The sequence below is a fragment of the Pipistrellus kuhlii genome, unplaced genomic scaffold (assembly GCF_014108245.1).
Source record: "Pipistrellus kuhlii isolate mPipKuh1 unplaced genomic scaffold, mPipKuh1.p scaffold_m20_p_1, whole genome shotgun sequence".
Taxonomy (NCBI): domain Eukaryota; kingdom Metazoa; phylum Chordata; class Mammalia; order Chiroptera; family Vespertilionidae; genus Pipistrellus; species Pipistrellus kuhlii.
The window spans coordinates 60,287,100-60,305,548 of record NW_023425404.1 but is presented as its reverse complement, the minus strand read 5'-3'; the positions used below and the strand labels follow the sequence as shown (position 1 = coordinate 60,305,548).

The window sequence follows — 18,449 nt, the reverse complement described above, 5'->3', positions numbered from 1 at the left end:
TTTTTAATTTTTTGAAAAAATGTCATACTGTTTTCTACAGTGTATATACCAGTCTACATTCCCATCAGCAGTGAATGAGAATTTCTTTTTCTTCACAACCCCTCCAACACCTATTATTTGTCTTTTTGATAACAGTCATTCTAACAGATGTGAGGTGGTATGTTGTATAATATACATATCTCAAATTGCTAGTGAAGTTAAGCATTTTCTCATATATGTACTGGACATTCATGCTTTCTTGAGAGAAGTATCTATTCAGGTCTTCTGCCCATTTTTCTAAATGGATTGTTTGGTGTTGAGTTGTATGAGTTCTTTATATATTTTAGATAATAACTCCTTGTTGGAGCTATTGTTTGCAAATGTCTTCTCCCATTTGGTCAGCTGCCTTTTTGTTTTGTTGTTGGTTTCTTTTGCTGTGAAGAAGCATTTTAGTTTGATATAGTCCCATTTATTTATTTTTTGCCTTTACTCCCCTTGCCTGTGGAGTCAAATTTACAAAAATATTCTCTTAGACAAAAGTTTAATAGCACCTATGTTTTCTGCTGTGTAATTTATTGTTTCAGATCTTGTATTTAGATCTTTGATCATCTTGAATTAATTTTTATACATGGAGACAAATTGTAGTCTGGTTTCATTCTTTTGCATGTAACATTCCAATTTTTCCACCACCATTTATTGAAGAGGCTTTCTTTTCTCCAGTGTATATTTTTAGTTCCTTTTTTGACAAGAATTTGCCCATATACATATGGTTATCTTTCTAGGCTCTCAATTCTGATCTATTGGTCTGTGTGTCACTATCATGCTGTTTTTATTATTGTCACTATGTGGTATAGTTTGAAGTAAGGGAGTGTGATACATCAAGCTCCATTTTTTTCTATTGGGATAGTTTTGGCTGTTTGGGCTATTTTCTGGTTCCATACAAATCTGAGGATTTTTTTGTCATTTGCTTTAAAAAATGCCATTGAAATTTTGAGAGGGTTGTATTAAGACTGTGTAGTGCTTGATATTATACATAGAAAACCCCAAAGACTTCATACAAAAATTACTAAACTTAATAAATGAATTTGGCAATGTAGCAGGATACAAAATTAACCCCCATAAATCTATGGCCTTTTTATATACCAATAATGAACTCACAGGAAGAGAAACGAAAAAAAAAAAAAAATCCCCATTTACCATTGCACCAAAAAAATTAAGATACCTTAGGATAAACTTAACTAAGGAAGTAAAAGACCTGTACTCAGAAAACTATAGGACTCTGAAAAAGAGATTGAGAAAAACATAAACAAATGGAAGAAAAACATAAACAAATGAATTTATCTATTATTTGTAGATAAGTTCATGGATTGGTAGAATCAACATCATTAAAAAAATCATACTATCCAAAGCAATCTAGAGATTCAATGCAATCTCCATTAAAATACTAATGGCATATTTCAAAGATCTAGAATAAACTCTCCAAAAATTCATCTGGAATAAAAAAAAAAAAAAAAAAAAGACCCCAAATAGCTACAACAATCCTGGAAAGAAGAACAAAACTGGAGGGATCACAATACCAGATATAAAGATATATTACCAAGCCACAGCTCTCAAAACTGCCTGGTATTGGCACAAGAACAGACATATAGACCAATGGAACAGAACAGAGAACATAGCAATTGACCCAAGCCATTATGCTCAATTAATATTTGACAAAGGAGGCAAGAACATAGGATGGAGTCAAAACAATCTCTTTAATAAATGGTGCTGGTAAAATTGGGCAAATACATGCAAAAAAATGAAACTAGATCATCAATTTGCACCATACAGAAAAACAAACTCAAAATGGCTAAAGGACTTGAATGTAAAACAGGAAACCATAAAAATCCTATAAGACTCCATAGACAGCGAAATAGCAGACATATGTTGTAGCAATATCTTTATAGACACAGCTCCTAGGACAATGGAGACTAAGGAGAAAATAAACAAAAGGGACTACATCAAAATAAAAGCTTCTGCACAGCAAAAGAAACCATCAACAAAACAATAAGAAAGTCCACTGTATAGGAGAATATATTTGCCAATGATATTTCAGATAAAAAGTTTAATCCCCAAAATTTACAGAGAATTCATACAACTTAACAAGAGGAAGATAAACAATCCAATAAAAAGAATGGGCAAGGGACCTAAATAGATACTTTTCAAAAGAGGATATACACTAGGCCAAGAGACATATGAAAACATGCTTAAAGTTGCTAATCATCCAAGAGATGTAAATCAAAACAACAATGAGATACCATTTCACACCTGTCAGAATGGTTATCATCAACAATTCAACAAATGACAAGGGCTGGAGAGGATGTGGAGAAAAAGGAACCCTTGTGCACAGCTGGTGGGAATGCAGACTGGTGAAGCCACTGTGGAGAACAGTATGGAGCTTCCTCAAAAAACTAAAAGTGGAAATCCCATTTGACCCAGTGATCCCACTTCTAGGAATATATCCCAAGAAACTAGAAACACGAATCAGAAAGGATATATGCACTCCTATGTTCATAGTGGCATAATTCACCATAGTTAAGTGCCCACCAGCAGATGAGTGGATTAGAAAAGTGTGGTACGTCTACACAATGGAATACTATGCTATGGTAAAAAAAAGTTCTTACCATTTGCAACCACATAGATAGAACTGGAGAGCATTATGCTAAATGAAATAAGCCAATCAGAGAAAGATAAATATCACATTATCTCACTCATTTATGGAATATAATGAAAAACATAAACTGATGAATAAAAACAGATCCAGAGACAGAGAAGCATTGATCAGACCATCAAACCTCAGAGGGAAGGTAGGGGAGGATGGGGGTAAAGGGGAGAGATTAAACAAAGGACTTGTGTGCATGCATATAAGCTAACCAATGGACACAGACAACAGTGGGGTGAGGGCATGAGTGGGGGGATGTGGAGGGTAATGGGGAAATAAGGACACATATGTAACACCTTAATCATAAAGAAATTAAAAAATAAATTAAAAACTGTGGTACATCTACACAATGAAATACTATTCCGCAATAAAAAAAGAAGGCCCTTTTACCATTTGCAACAGCATGGATGGAACTGGAGAGCATTATGCTAAATGAAATAAGCCAGTCAGAGAAAGATAAGTATCACATGATCTAATTCATATGCAGAATCTAATGAACCAAATAAACTGATGATCAAAAATAGACCCAGAGTCATAGAAACTTGAACAGACTGTTGAACCTCAGAAGGAAAGCAAGGGAGGATGGGTGGGAAGAGATTAAGCAATTAATTTGTATGCATATATGTATCACCCATGGTCACAGACAATGAGATGTTGAGGGCCTGGATGGAGGGGGGGGTGGAATGGAGGACAGGAGCAGGCTGAAGAGACTAGTAGGGGGAAAAGAGAACCTATGTAACACTTTCAACAATAAATATTTTTAAACACACACACACACACACACACACACACAAACACACACACACACACACACACACACACAAACACACACACACACCACCGTATATTATTTTGGGTAGATAATATGTTGATTCTTTCAATCCATAAAATTTCATTGGGTTTATAAATGAAAAGTTTATTTCTTTATTATGCAAAGCCTGTTGCTGGTTTGGGTGATTCTCCATAACAAGAAAAAAGAAAAAGGTTTACCAAAAAAATAGCATATAAATTAGAAAAACTTATTTTAAGTGAGTAAGAATTTTTGTATTATTCTAGAGATATACTAATAGAGTAGCTAGATGTGACTTTAAAAATTAATTAGTTAACAGTCTGAAAAAGGTGAAGGAATTAAACAAAAACAAACAAACAACATATCATAGAGACAGAAAACAGCATGGTGATTACCAGAGAGAAAGGGGGGAGGGGAAAGTAGAAGGGTACAGGGAGAATGAATGGAGATGGAAGGAGATTTAATCTGGGGTCATGAACACACAATATAATATACAGTTGGTGTGTTATAGAATTGTATACCTAAAACATATATAATTTTATTAACCAATGTCACTTTCAATTAAAAGAGAAATAAAAGAAAAAATGAAATTTATTTCCTCAGTTCATAGCCAATGTTAAGTGCTCAATAGTCACATATAGTTAGTGGCTACTACATTAGAAAGTACTACATACAATACAGCCTACTTGTAGCTTATAAGATTGTCTAAGATGATAATTTTTTTCCAGAAGAAATAAAAAGTTTCCATTCTGAAGAAAACTTTAATTTTAAGTATTGTGGCAAACTTTAGGAAGCAAGGTCCCAGATTATGTTTGTGGTTTTGAACAAAAATTACATTTTGGTGGCAATAAAGTCTTTGGTGGCAATAAAGATTGCAACATACTCCAAGGTTAGATTTTTCTCCCCATATTTTTTAATAAAATACTTTCTTTTATCAGTTGAGTTTGTTTGTATTTATAGAATACGTATTTCTATGCCTGAATTCTCATGTTCATTTCCTAATTTCCTCATACAGTCTGTATTTGTTCCTGTTTTATAATTTCCCAATTCTCTTTATATTTTTCTCTCTCTCTTCCATTTTTTACTCGCATTTCACTTTGAACTGGACATAAATTAAAATGAAATATGTTTAATCATGCATTGTATGTATTTTTAAAGTTTTATGTCAAACATTTACTTTTTAAAAAGTTAGAAAACCTCTTTAAAACAAAATCAAATCTACTAAAATTTAAATTATATTTTCTCCTGCTACATGATTTTTAAGTATTTTTTTCTGTTTAAAATTATTTAATTAATCCACTCATCTGCTGATGGGCACTTAGGCTGTTTCCAAATCTTAGCTAAACTGTGGTATAGCTACACAATGGAATGCTATGCTGCGGTAAAAAAGGAATTCTTACCATTTGCAACAGCCTGGTTGGAACTGGAGACCATTATGCTTAGCAAAATAAGCCAGTCAGAGAAAGATAAATATCACATGATCTCACTCATTTATGGAATATAATGAACAACATAAACTGATGAACAAAAACAGATCTAGAGACAGAGAAGCATTGATCAGACCATCAAACCTCAGAGGGAAGGTATTAGAGGGTGGGAGTAAGGGGGAGAGATCAACCAAAGGACTTATCTGCATGCATATAAGCCTAACAAATGGACACAGCCAACAGGGGGTTGAGGGCATGAGTGGAGGGGTGGGTGGGGGCAATGGGTGGATAAGGACACATATGTAATACCTTAATGAATAAATAAATTAAAAATAAATAAAATGATTTAACTAAAGAAGAAGTAGTTTCTCATCATTAAACAAATACTAAGACCACAATAGGGTCTATTTAGGAGGACATCTTCCCCTACAGGAAGTGTCAGTCTTACAACATCCAGTTCTTTTTTCCTAAGAAGGATTATGTAGTCTTTGTGAGCATCATTTATTTTCTTTTTGCCAAGTTCTTCACCAGAAATATGTTGAATCTAATATATTTACTCCCTATTTTACCACTTTATTTTTGTTCTTAAAATATCAATAATTTCCTTTCAATTATACTATTTTTTTCCTCTTTTTGAATTGCTGTGTAAAACATATCCTTTAGCAGTCCACTTACTCAGATCTAATAAACATGCTTGATATACCATTATCTCAGTCATTAATGAAATGTTGATTTTAGAACCCCAAGTGTCATGGTGTCTTTTTAACTAATATATATTTGTATATTTATTCCTAACAGATTGTTAGTCTAATTTTTTTTACTATATCTTGTTGATATTCCAATAATTCCCATTGAAAGTGTTCAATAGCTTTGTTAGTCTTCAAATTCCTAAAGTACATTCTTGTTGCACCACAAATTGGTTGAGTATTTCAAAAGGTAAGAGGCCCTTCTGTGAAAAAAATATATTTAAGAGCAAAGGTATGAATAACTAGCCATTGACCATTTTATTAGAAGGTGCTGTCTACTGTGTGAGAGTACTGTTAAAGTGTTGAAGCAGGATAGTCAGAAGCTAGGAAAAATCCTGGGTGAGTGGAATGGGGAAACTGAGACAAGATAATAAAACAAGGTCAAACAATTTGACCAATTTACAGCCAGCTGGTGAATCATAATACCTTATCTTCCCTAACAAAGCACACTTGAGAGCAAAGCCCACTTGAGTTTATACCTGTCCTCCCTAACCATACAATACATAGCTTTAATCACCCTGGCCAGGGAGATAGAGAACAGAGACCCAATTAATTCCATTTGTACCAGCCAAACCCAAGGACAGATGAAGTCAGGGGAACAAATAATAAACACCCAATTAGAGCCAGGCAGACACAAGATAAAAGTAAAATAGTAACGCCAAACAACAATTCCAAACTTCCCTATATGCACCTTTGGATGCATCAGCATATTGAAAACGACCTTGGAAGGCTAATGAATATTCCACAGAAACCCTCCCCTAAGATTCTTGCCTGCAGAAGAAAGATAACCCTCAAGACAAAGGATACCTGCACAGGCTTGCTCTGGAGCACGCCCATGACTGTTCCCAGGCATGAGCTTTTTACTTTTCTTCTCCTAAGCTCTAAAGATCACCACGAGACTTGCAACCAGGGATTCAGCCAGAGGCAGTTTGTCCCAGGCTACCCCCTTGAACTTTCTCCAAGGCCCCCCTTTTCTCTGACTTTCTGGTGAGCCAAAGCAGCCCAGTCTTGGCTTCTTTCCTCTGAGGTTTCTAGGGAGCCAAAGCAGAGCGCTTCCTAGGCTCTCTCCTGTTGTTTGTTCTACCCTAAGTCCTTCCTTAGTTTTGCTGTCCCCAACTTTAATCAATACTCTCAAACCACCTGGACTAGTATTATGAACTCTTTCCTGTGCAAAGTCAAGAAGCCACACTCTACAACTGGCCTGAAGCAGACCTGCTCTGGGTTTGGTCCCTATCTGGTGACATTGCTAGAGAGGTAAATGCTTTTGTCATTCTTCATATTTATAAGGAACAAAGAGAAGAAATAAATGGAAACATATTACAATTCTTTGGGTGGCACATCTGCTCTCTTGAAATGAAATGACCAGAATGACTGTAGAAATAGACCATTATATGAAATCTGAATTCAACAATACAACAAGCACCTTTTATCTGTTTGTTTGTTTTTTCTTAAGTAGTATAGTTCTAGTTCCTCTTAATAGTTAGAATGACTTCATTGGGGATATATAAAACCCTTATTAAAATACCAATTGTCTTGGGTATGTTAATACTTACTCTTATGTTTGTATATCATACATTAACTGAAAGAAGTGAGGGATGTTAGATGGAATGAATCCCATCTGTTAAAGAGTGAGTTATTTAATTGTTTGACCATTAAATAATGTAGAAAAATAAATAGAACAGAAGGACATGATAGAAAATAAAATGCGAAGCACAGTGGAAGAACCTGTAACTTTTAACCTTAGAGGTACTTAAAGGTTTCTTCTATGTCCTAAAGACAGTCTCAATGTTTGCAAGAGTGTGAAAAAACCAACAGTATAATATTGATAGTTTTCAAGATGTGTAATACTTAGGAGTAAGTACAGAGGAATTCCTAATTTACTTATCTAACAGCAAGTTTTATGCATGGGAGAATAACTATCAAAGTCAATAAATGCCTAAGGATAGAAGGAAGGAACAAAAAAAGGAAGGAAGGAAGGAAGGAAGGAAGGAAGGAAGGAAGGAAGGAAGGAAGGAAGGAAGGAAAGAAGGAAGGAAGGAAAGAAATGGGGGTGGGGGCTGGGAGGATGGAAGGAACAGAAAAGCCAATTTAAATGGTTCCATTTGTAAATGTTCATGCTTCAGTTTTGCTTAAGAAGCAATGTGTGTGCTAGTGTATATGTGTATGCATGTATGTGCACACAAATTTGTATTCACATATATGTACCTTTGTGATGTAAAATATGTTTTTCATAATTCCTAATTTTGACTATATAAGAAAACCTCTATTTTTAATATATTTGAGTTTAAACATACACAAAGTAGTTATTTGTGTTTTAAATATATGTCATTGTAAATATTTTTGTAGATTCTTTTTTGTTTTTCTTTTTCCTTCTCTTCTGTTTCTTTCTGTCTCCTCTTGCAATTAGTGAGTGGATCCTTATTTTCCCTCCTCTCTACACTCCATGTTCCACAACACTATTTAAAAACAAGTGTGCCATGTAACTAAAAGCATGTGAAATATTATTTTATATTTTGCTCTAGTTTGAAATGTCAATCTTTTAAAATGTTTATCTCAATATTAAGCCATTTTGAGTGTGCACTAGCAACATATATATTTTATTTGTATATTTTATATTCAATTATATTGATTGTTTCTATATAAAAATGTAGGAATTTCTAAAAATAAACTTTAAATAATGGGATATAGAAATATATGTATAGAAATTTTGCCATTATTATTTTCATACCAATAACTTATAATGTTTGTTAAGTGAGCATTTTCTCAATATGAAGACCACTGTACAGGTCAGCCTCAGATTTTAATTTCTCCATAATAATCAGGATTATTTTTTAAAAGATTTATCTTTATTGTTGAAACTATTACAGATGTCCAGGATTCTTTTTATTTAGATTAAGTTGATAGGCTGATATTCTATAGAGAAAAATGAAATATTTCAGGTAAATACAGGTTTGTTTGTATTTTGTTTTAGCTTTTTAGGTAAATATTTCTAAAGTATAATTCATATTGACTAAATATTCAAATATCTGGATAGTTTAATAAATTTTGGCAAATAGAGACTTGTACCATTATAATTAAGGTATAGATTAAATATGTCACTTTAAAAAGCTCTGTCATTTCTCTTTGCTATCAATCTTTACTTCACCACAATTTAAATAAAAGAAACCTAAAGAACTTAATAATTGTGGTTATGTTTTTCTCAATCAGAAAAATTTTCATTTGCCTAATGCAAATAATCAATCCAGGACAGAGGCATTCCAGATTCCAACATGAGCGAACATAAACAAAAGAATAGGGCTGAAGCAGAAAAAGAATGTGGCTTCAAGACCACACTCTTGAAGTTAAATAAAGTAAAAAAAAATTATATATATATATATATATATATATATATATATATATATATGTGTGTGTGTGTGTGTGTGTGTGTGTGTGTGTCTTAGGTTGTGGGATATATAGATGTGGCATACACTGATGTTAGTTATAGAAGAAGTATGATCTAGATTTAAAAAAATGGAAATAAACTCTATTCCTTGATGTTATGTAGGCGGAGGAAATGGAGACAGAAAATAGCACAGTTGTGAAAGAATTCATCCTTCTTGGTCTGACCCAGTCTCAAAACATTCAGCTACTGGTCTTTGTGCTAGTTTTAATTTTCTATGTCATCATCCTCCCTGGAAATTTCCTCATCATTCTCACCATCAGATCAGACCGTGGCCTCACAGCCCCCCTCTACTTCTTTCTGGGCAACTTGGCGTTCCTGGATGTATCTTACTCCTTCATTGTGGCACCCAGGATGCTGGTGGACTTCCTTTCTGAGAAGAAGGTAATATCCTACAGAGACTGCATCATTCAGCTATTTTTCTTGCACTTCATTGGAGGAGGGGAAGGGTTACTCCTTGTTGTGATGGCCTTTGACCGCTACATAGCCATCTGCCGTCCTTTACACTATTCAACTGTCATGAACCCCAGAGCCTGCTATGCCTTGCTGTTGGCTCTGTGGCTGGGAGGCTTTATCCACTCCATCATTCAGGTGGCCCTCATCCTCCGCTTGCCCTTCTGTGGCCCAAACCAGCTGGATAACTTCTTCTGTGATGTGCCGCAGGTCATCAAGCTGGCCTGCACGGATATCTTTGTGGTGGAGCTCCTGATGGTCTTCAACAGTGGCCTGCTCACCCTCCTGTGCTTCCTGGGCCTTTTGTCTTCCTATGCAGTAATCATCTATCGTGTGCATCAGTCGTCCTCTGAGGGGAAGAACAAAGCCCTGTCCACTTGTACTACTCATATCATTATTATACTTATCATGTTTGGACCTGCCATCTTCATCTATACTCGCCCCTTTAGGGCCTTACCAGTGGATAAGGTTGTTTCCTTTTTCCATACAGTGATCATTCCTTTGTTGAATCCTGTAATTTATACCTTTCGCAACCAGGAAGTGAAATCTGCCATGTGGAGGTTATTGAATCAGTATGTGGTCTGCTGAATGGATTGTATAATAAGTCAAAACAGGGGAAGTTGGGTGTACATTATTTATTCATTTAATAAATATATTTTTTTGCATTGATCCTCTCCCATTTGTCAGGTATTATTGTAGGCAATGAGGGAGAGTTACATGTAACAAGAGAAAAAACTTGATATGTTTGAAGACTATAAAAGAAACACCAGAGTGGTTGATGTATATAGGGTGATGGAGGAGTTAAATTTTACCTGACTATAAGGATCAAGTCACAAAGGTCTTTTAGGCTAAGATAAGAAGTTTTATTCTGTTTTAATTGCAGTAAGAGTTTATCTTAATATTTTAAGCAAGGAAGTCACTCATTCACAATTGTCTTTTCTATTGTTTAGATTGAGCAACATCAGATTCTGGGCAGAGATCAATAAGCTGCAAAACATCAGTAAGAGCAAAATATTATTTGCAGACCTATACGTGTTTCTTTCTATATATATTTTCCTCCCCTCTGCTCATTTAGTAGAGAAATAAGAAACAAAGATTATTGATTTTATGGGAAAATATTATGACATTGATTTCATTTTTTTTTTTTTTAGAGCTTCAGGATTATTACTAATGAGTTTTTACAAAAACGTCCTGGTTCTTAAAATGTGTCCTTAATTAATTTCACTCTGCTTATGATAGTGATAGTTAATTAGTTCTACAGATTATATTGGAGATTTCAGAAATCAAACTAGTTATTTTTAATACAATGGAGTTTAACGCAGGAAATTAGGTATATAGAAATTGTTTTAAGAGGTAGAAAATCACTTTCTATGTTGGGCATCCAGACATAATTGCCAAAAAAATACACATAATTGCCAATAAAACTAAGCTGCCCAGTGATCTATGCCTACAATAGTTAGGAGACTGGGAAAACAAGAAGCCACTTTGCTAGCTCCAGACTGAAGAAACATATCACTTAACTGTGATCTGGGATCAGGAGAATGACATGTCTTTCATGTTATTGTCTCTTTCCAATTAATTTTTTTCTAAATTCAAGTTTTACATGGAAACATTTGATATGTACCTTAGATACAAAGATTCTAGAAGAAAGTGTTCATATGTTCACAGCTCCTTTGGAAAACTACACAAGCAAAAAATAGAGGTAATCTATTTCTTTTTGTTTGTTTGTTTTTCTTTATTGATTAAGGTATTATATATGTGTTGTTATCCTCCATTGCCCACTGCCCCCACTCATGACACCTCCCCGCCCCTGGTGTGTGTCCATTGATAGATTTATAATCTTATAGGTAAGAAAGTTCAGTGAAGTATAATATAAAAATAGAAAATAAAAATAAAAACAGTTAAATTTGACATGGTAAAAAAACAGATGTGTAGGCAAAGGTAAAAAAGTGATGAAATTCTGCCCACCACATATGGATTTATGGATTAATATCTGCACAATTATAGAGGTTTGCATGGAAATAGAATTGAATGTTCCTTTCCTACCACAGGATGATATGAGGAGCCATCCATACATAAAAATTAAAATTAAAAATCCCATTAACTAAGAAAATTAAAATAAATGACAAAAAGTTAATTTACTTAATGCTTCAGAAGTGAATATGATGTAGATAAATGCTCAGAAGGAAATATGGGAAATTAAAACTAATAATGAATTAATGAAGAAAAAATGGAAAGGTTTATAAATATAAAAATAAAAATAATTTTATTCTCAAAAACCAACCATAAGAATAAAGATAACTGATTCTATAAGTTTGTAGAAGAATTTTGCTCATGTATTAGCAACAATAAGAAAAGTACAAGATTTCCCCAGCTGGTTTGGCTCAATGGATAGAGCATCAGCCTGTGAACTAAGGGGTCCCAGGTTTAATCCCAGTGAAGGGCACATGCTTGGTTGCAGGCTTGATCCCAGGAGGCAGCCAATCAATGATTCTCATTATTGATTTTTTTCTCTCTCTCTCTCCCTCTCCCTTCCTCTCTGAATTTAATAAAAATGTGGTTGTTTTTTAAAAAAGAGAAGTACAAAACCAAAATTGTACTTTTCTATAAGACTATCAAAGAGTGAATGAAACAAGGAAGCCTTATTGTCTTGAGCTCCATAGAGAGACAAGGCCTTTATAGATGAACAGAGATTGATGGCAGCTTCCATATTGATGGGAAAGTATCTAATCTGGATATTGGCAGATGGAAAAATGATCCTGTCATAGATTGAGATATTTTTTGGGGGGAATGAGAAAAAACAAGCTGAATTTTAATAACACTTGAAATTTAACCAGATGAGAATCTTAAAAATTTTCAAACACAAGAATAAATAGTTCATTTATAAATTCCTGCCCCCTGACATCTTTATCAATGATTTGCTCAGTAAAGGGGGAGTGGAGGAAGAAATAAAAACCAGAGGGAATTTGCACATTCATGGACATTACTGTAGTGCTTCAATGTTGATGTCTACAGAGTTGAATCCTAAGGGGAAAAATTATCTAAATTGTGACTGAAATCCCTCCCAGATGCAAATACTGACAAGATCAAAGATTTTGGTAGTACGTGGCAGATGTTGGAGATAAAACTAATATGAGCTAAATTCAATATAATTAAGATGATTCTAAGCCTCAGCTCAACTAGGGTTTGAAGAAATTTTAATTTCAGAACAGAGGAAGGGTATTTAACTATGTGAAAAACTAAGCAAAATAAAGTAAATATAATTATTCATCTTCCACTAAATTATTGTGTAAAGAATATAATTAAAAAGAATTAGAAGTGATGCCAAGAAAATAAAACAGGGAAGACTATCTCATACTATCTAATAAAAGAGTAATATGCAAATTGACAATCACTCCAACACACAAAATAGCTGCCCCCATGTGGTCAAAAATGGCTTCCCCCATGTAAACACAAGATGGCTGCTAGAAGATGGCCAGCAGGGGAGGGCAGTTGTGGGCAATCAGGAGGGACCAGGCTGGCAAGAGAGGGAAGTTGGGGGGGCAGGCCTCTAGGGGAGGAAGTTAGGGGGACCAGGCCTGAGGAGGAGAGAAGTTGAGGAGACCAGGCCTACAGGAAAGGGCAATTGGGGGAGACAAGGCCTGCAGGAGAGGGCAGTTGGTGGCAATAGGGCTGGCAGGGGAACAGTTAGGCTTCAATCAGGCTGTCAGGGGAATGGTTAGGGGATGATCAGTCTGGCAGGCAGAAATGGTTAGGGTAAGGTGACCAGATCGTCCTGTGTCTTGCAGAGTTTTCAAAAGTCCTGATTTTTGGAAAGATTGGAAAGGTTCTTTCCAAAAATCAGAACTTTTTAAAAATGCCGCAGGGCATGGGAAAAATTGTTAGAAATCTGGACTGTCCCGCCCAAAGTGAGACGATCTGGTCACCTTAGGTTAGGGGCAATCAGGAAGGCAGGCAGGCAAGCAGTTGGGAGCCAGCAGTCCTGGATTGTGAGAGGGATGTCCTATAGTAGGATCGGGCCTAAACAGGCCATTCAAAATTCCTCAAGGGGTCCTAGATTGGAGAGGGTGCAGGCTGGGCTGAGGGACATACACACCCCGTGCACGAATTTTGTGCACCGGGCCTCTAGTAATTAACAGAAAAATGTAGTAAAGATTATCAGTTGAACCATATAATGGAATTATCAGACAAAACCTTTTGAAAACTATTATAAATATATATATGTATATATAATATACAATGAGATGAGGATTTCAGGAGAGAAGTGCAAACCCTAAATATAAACAAATATTGTAGAACTGAAGAGAACAATATTTGAAATCAAAAGAAGTTCTTTACATTAGTTGAAAAGCATTTTGGAGACTACAGATAAAATGACTAATTATTTTGAAGATGGTTTTTAAAAATAATCCAAAGTGAAAGGCAGAGTGAAACGATTAAAAACCACAAATCATGTTATGAAATAATTAATAAGAAAATAAGAACAGGAAAGAAGGTAACAAAGAGAATAACAATATAACTGCCAAGAATTTCACCAAATTTCATAAAAACATTAACCCATATATCTAAGAAACTGAGGATAATCTAAGCAATATAAATACTAACAAGCATGATTAAGAAAAATGTTTAAAAGCAGCCATAAGATAAAAAGACAGTTCGGAGCTATGGCAATAGGAATGGTGGTTGATTGTTTTAAATCAGAGACAATGGAAACCATGTCAATAAAGTTACATTTTAAAAATTGTTAAAGAAAACCAAACTGTCAAACTAGAATTCTATATCCAGTGTAAACAAAATTTAAAAACTTACATTAAACAATGAATGGGTTACCAATGAAATCAAGGAAGTAATAAAAAACTTCCTAGGGGGAGAACCAAGATGGCGGCATAGGTAAACACCTATACTTGCTGCCTCGCGCAACCGCATCAAAATTACAACTAAAAGGTAGAACAACTACCACCCAGAATGTGGGAAAACTGACTGAGTGTAAGTTTTACAACTAGAGAGGTGAAAAAAGCACACTGAGATTTGTAAGAGGTGCAGAGGTATGTAAGAGGTGCTGGCACTTGGATGTGCTGCTCTTTTAATTGGGAGGGAGATACAAGCTTCTGCTTGCTCTGAACTCCAGTCCTGGGTGAGACTCTGGGGGACCCAGACACATAGGGGATAAACTGGACTATATGGCATCTGGACAGGAATGTGAGGACGGCTTTCTCTCAGAGGTGCTTGCAGCGATTGTTGTTCCTGCACAGGGGTATGGGATGCAGAGACCTGGGGACCTCTCCAGTGCAAGGCTGACTGGCAGCCATTGGTGATTTCTAGAGACCACATCCCACCCAACTTACAACCCCACCCAGGCTTGTGCACCTGCTTTGGCATATGAATGGCCTGTCCTTTCTTTGCCTAAAACATGTCAAACTGCCACTGGGTCAGAAAGCCCCAGAGCTTCCAAAAGAAGGCCCAAGGCCCAGCAGCAGCAGCCTGCTTTGCTTCACAGATGAGCCTCATCTGGGCACCTCTAAACCCATACAAGGAGGAGGAATCTTCAGATCTCTCTGTAGCTCCTACTGGGTGGCCCCAGACAGTGGCTGATCTTGCACCTCCTTGGAGATCCAAGAGCCAGTGGAGACCATACCAGACTACAACTCTTCACATCCATAGAGACACACTCAAGTGGCAGACTCAGTGAGTACCAAAGCCCCTCTGAAGCAAGTCCTGCCCCATAAGGGTATCTCCTGAGCAACAGATCTTCCAGTGTAAACACAGCTGGTCATCACAGCCAATTGGTCTGGAGATCAATTCCTACCAGTAATATCAATAGCAATCAAGGCTTAACTACAACAAGACTGTGCACACAGCCCACAAAGGGATTCACCAAGAGTGTCCACCTCAGGTGATGGGGGAGGCTGAGCCACTGGGCCCTGTAGGATACCTACCACACAAGCCACTCTATCAACTCAAGGAGACTTAGCAGCTACCCAGTACATAGAAACAAACACAGGGAAGCATCCAAAATGCAGAGACAAAGAAACAAGTCACAAATGAAAGAAATGGAGGAAAGCAAAATACTAGATATAGAGTTCAAAACCACACTTATAAGGTTACTCAAAAATCTTCTAGAAACCTTTGAGAAATTTATAAGACCTTCAAGAATATGGGAAGGGATCAATCAGAAATTAAGGATACACTAACTGAAATAAAGAATAATATACAGAGATTAAACAGAAGACTAGAGGATCCCAAGAATCAAGTCAAAGATTTAAAATATGAAGAAGCAAAAAATACCCAAATGGAAAAGCAAAAAGAAAAAAGAATCCAAAAATATGAAAATAGTGTAAGGAGACTTTGGGACAACTTCAAGCATACCAACATATGAATTATTGGAGTGCCAAAAGAAGAGAGAGCAAGATATTGAAAACATATTGAAGAAATAATGACAGAAAACTTCCCCTAATTGGTGAAAGAAATAGTCTTACAAGTCCAGTAAGCACTGAGAATCCCAAACAAAAGGAATCCAAAGATGACCACACCAAGACACATCATAATTAAAATGCCAAGAAGAAAAGACGAAGAGAGCAGCAAGAGAAAAACAGTTAGTTGCCTACAAGGGAGCACCCATACAAATGTCAGCTGATTTCTCAACAGAAATGATGCAGGCCAAAGGGAGTGGCAAGAAATATAGAAAGTGATGAATAGCAAAAACCTACAACCAAGATTACCCTATCCAGCAAAACTATCATTTAGAATTGAAGGTCAGATAAAGAGCTTCACAGATAAGAAAAAGCTAAAGGAGTTCATCACCACCAAACCAGTATTATATGAAATGCTAAAGGATATTCTTTAAGAAGAGGAAGAAGAAGAAAAAGGTAAAGATAAAAAATTATTAATAATAAAGTGACAATCAATACACATCTATCAACAAGTGAACCTAAAAATCAAATGAATAAAAAACCCAATGAACAGAACAAATTGGCGAATATAATAGAATCAGGGGCATGGAAATGGAGCAGACTGACAATTCCCAGGGGGAAGAGGTTGTGGGGGGTGCAGGAAGAGGTTGAACAAAGAGCTTACACCTATGGACAAAGTCAGTGTGTGTGTGTGGGGAGGGGGGGGGAGGGAGAGAAGCCTGAAGTGAGGTGGGAACTGGGTGGAGGGGAGCTATGGGTGAAAAAAGAGGAACATCTGTAATAACTTGAACAATAAAGATTAAAAAACCCCAAGAATACAAATTAAAAAAAAAATTCCTGGTAAAAAGCAAAAATGAACACATGACAACCCTAAATTTAAGGAGCACAGCAAAGGCAGCCTGAGAGGGAGTTCAAAGCAATACAAGCCTACTTTAAGAAATAAGAAAAAGCTCTAGAACACAACTGAAAGAATTAGATAGAGAACAACAAGAAAAGCCCAGAATAAGTTGAAGGAAGGAAATAATAAAGATCACAGCAGAATTAAGTGACATAGAGATTTTTTAAAAATACAAATGATCAATGAATCCAAGAGCTGGTTAAAAGAGCTGGTGGAAGGATAAACAAGAATGATGAAATTGTAGCCAGACTCATCAAGAAATGAAGGGAGAGGATCCAAATAAATTAAGTCAGAAATGAAACAACTGACAACACAGAAATACAAAGGATTGTAAGAAAATATTATGAACTACTGAATACCAACAAGCTGAACAACCTGGAAAACAATGGATACATTTCTAGAAAAAGACAATCTTTCAAAACTCAATCAAGAAGAATCAGAAAACCTGAGTAGGCCAATGACAACTGATGAAATTGAAGCAGTAATTTACAAACTTCCAGTATATAAAAGTCCTGAGCTGGATGGATTTATAGGAGAATTTTACAAACCTTCAAAGAACTAACACATATTCTCCTCAAACTATTTCAAAAAATCCAAGAGGAAGGAACACTTCCAACCTCTTTTTACAATGCCATCATTATACTAATCCCCAAACCAGATAAAGACACTACAAAGAAAGTGAATTACAGGCCAATATCCCCAATGAACATAGATGCTAAAATCAACAAAATATTAGCAAATCGGATCTGGCAGTATATTAAAAAGATTATACATCACGACCAAATGGGCTTTATTCCAGGGATGCAAGGCTGATACAATTCACAGATTAATAAATGTGATACATTACATAAATAAAATGAAATACAAAAATCACATGATCCTATCAATAGATACAGAAACGGTATTTGACAAAATCCAACACCCATCTTGTATAATAAAAACCTAATATGCTAAGTATCTCGTTGTCTGGTCCTCTATTCAACCAATCAAAGTATAATAATGCTAATGATATGCTAAGGCCACTCAAGCACTCGCTATGACTTTCACTGACCACCAGGTGGCAGATAGTCAACCGGTTGACTAGTCACTATGATGCGTACTAACCTCCAGGGGATAGATGCTCCAATAAGTAGGTTAGCTTGCTGCTGGGTTCTGGCTGATCAGGACTGAACAAGACAGGCCGGACATGCCCTGGAGCCTCCCATAGTTCCTCCCCGGCTGGCCAACTTCCTGTGTCTCTCCTGGTCCTGATGGTGTACTACTGGGTTTCCCTCAGCCTAGCCTGCACTTTCTCACAATCCAGAACCCCTCAGGGAATGTCAGAGAGCAGGTTTCAGCCTAATCCCACAGGCCAGTCTGAGGGACCCCATTGGTGCACACGTTCATGCATCAGGCCTCTAGTTTTTTATAAAAGCTCTCAGAAAAGTGGGAATAGAGTGATCATACCTCAACATAATAAAGGCCATATATGAAAAAGATATAACCAACATAATATTTAATGGGCAAAAACTAATAGCATTCACCCTAAGAACAAGAACAATTCAGGGATATCTGTTTTCACCACTCTTATTCAACATAGTATTGGAAGTCTCATCCATAGTAATCA

At 36.0% G+C, this 18,449-nt stretch overlaps 1 protein-coding gene across 1 annotated transcript; it reads left to right on the top strand.

Annotated features, from left to right (window-relative positions):
• Window positions 1-9,168: 9,168 nt before the first annotated feature.
• On the top strand, window positions 9,169-10,123 carry LOC118703469 (olfactory receptor 4N2-like). Its single transcript, XM_036410468.2, has one exon. The coding sequence runs from the start codon at window positions 9,197-9,199 to the stop codon at window positions 10,121-10,123; it is 927 nt and encodes a 308-aa protein (XP_036266361.1). The 5' UTR covers window positions 9,169-9,196.
• Window positions 10,124-18,449: the final 8,326 nt, after the last annotated feature.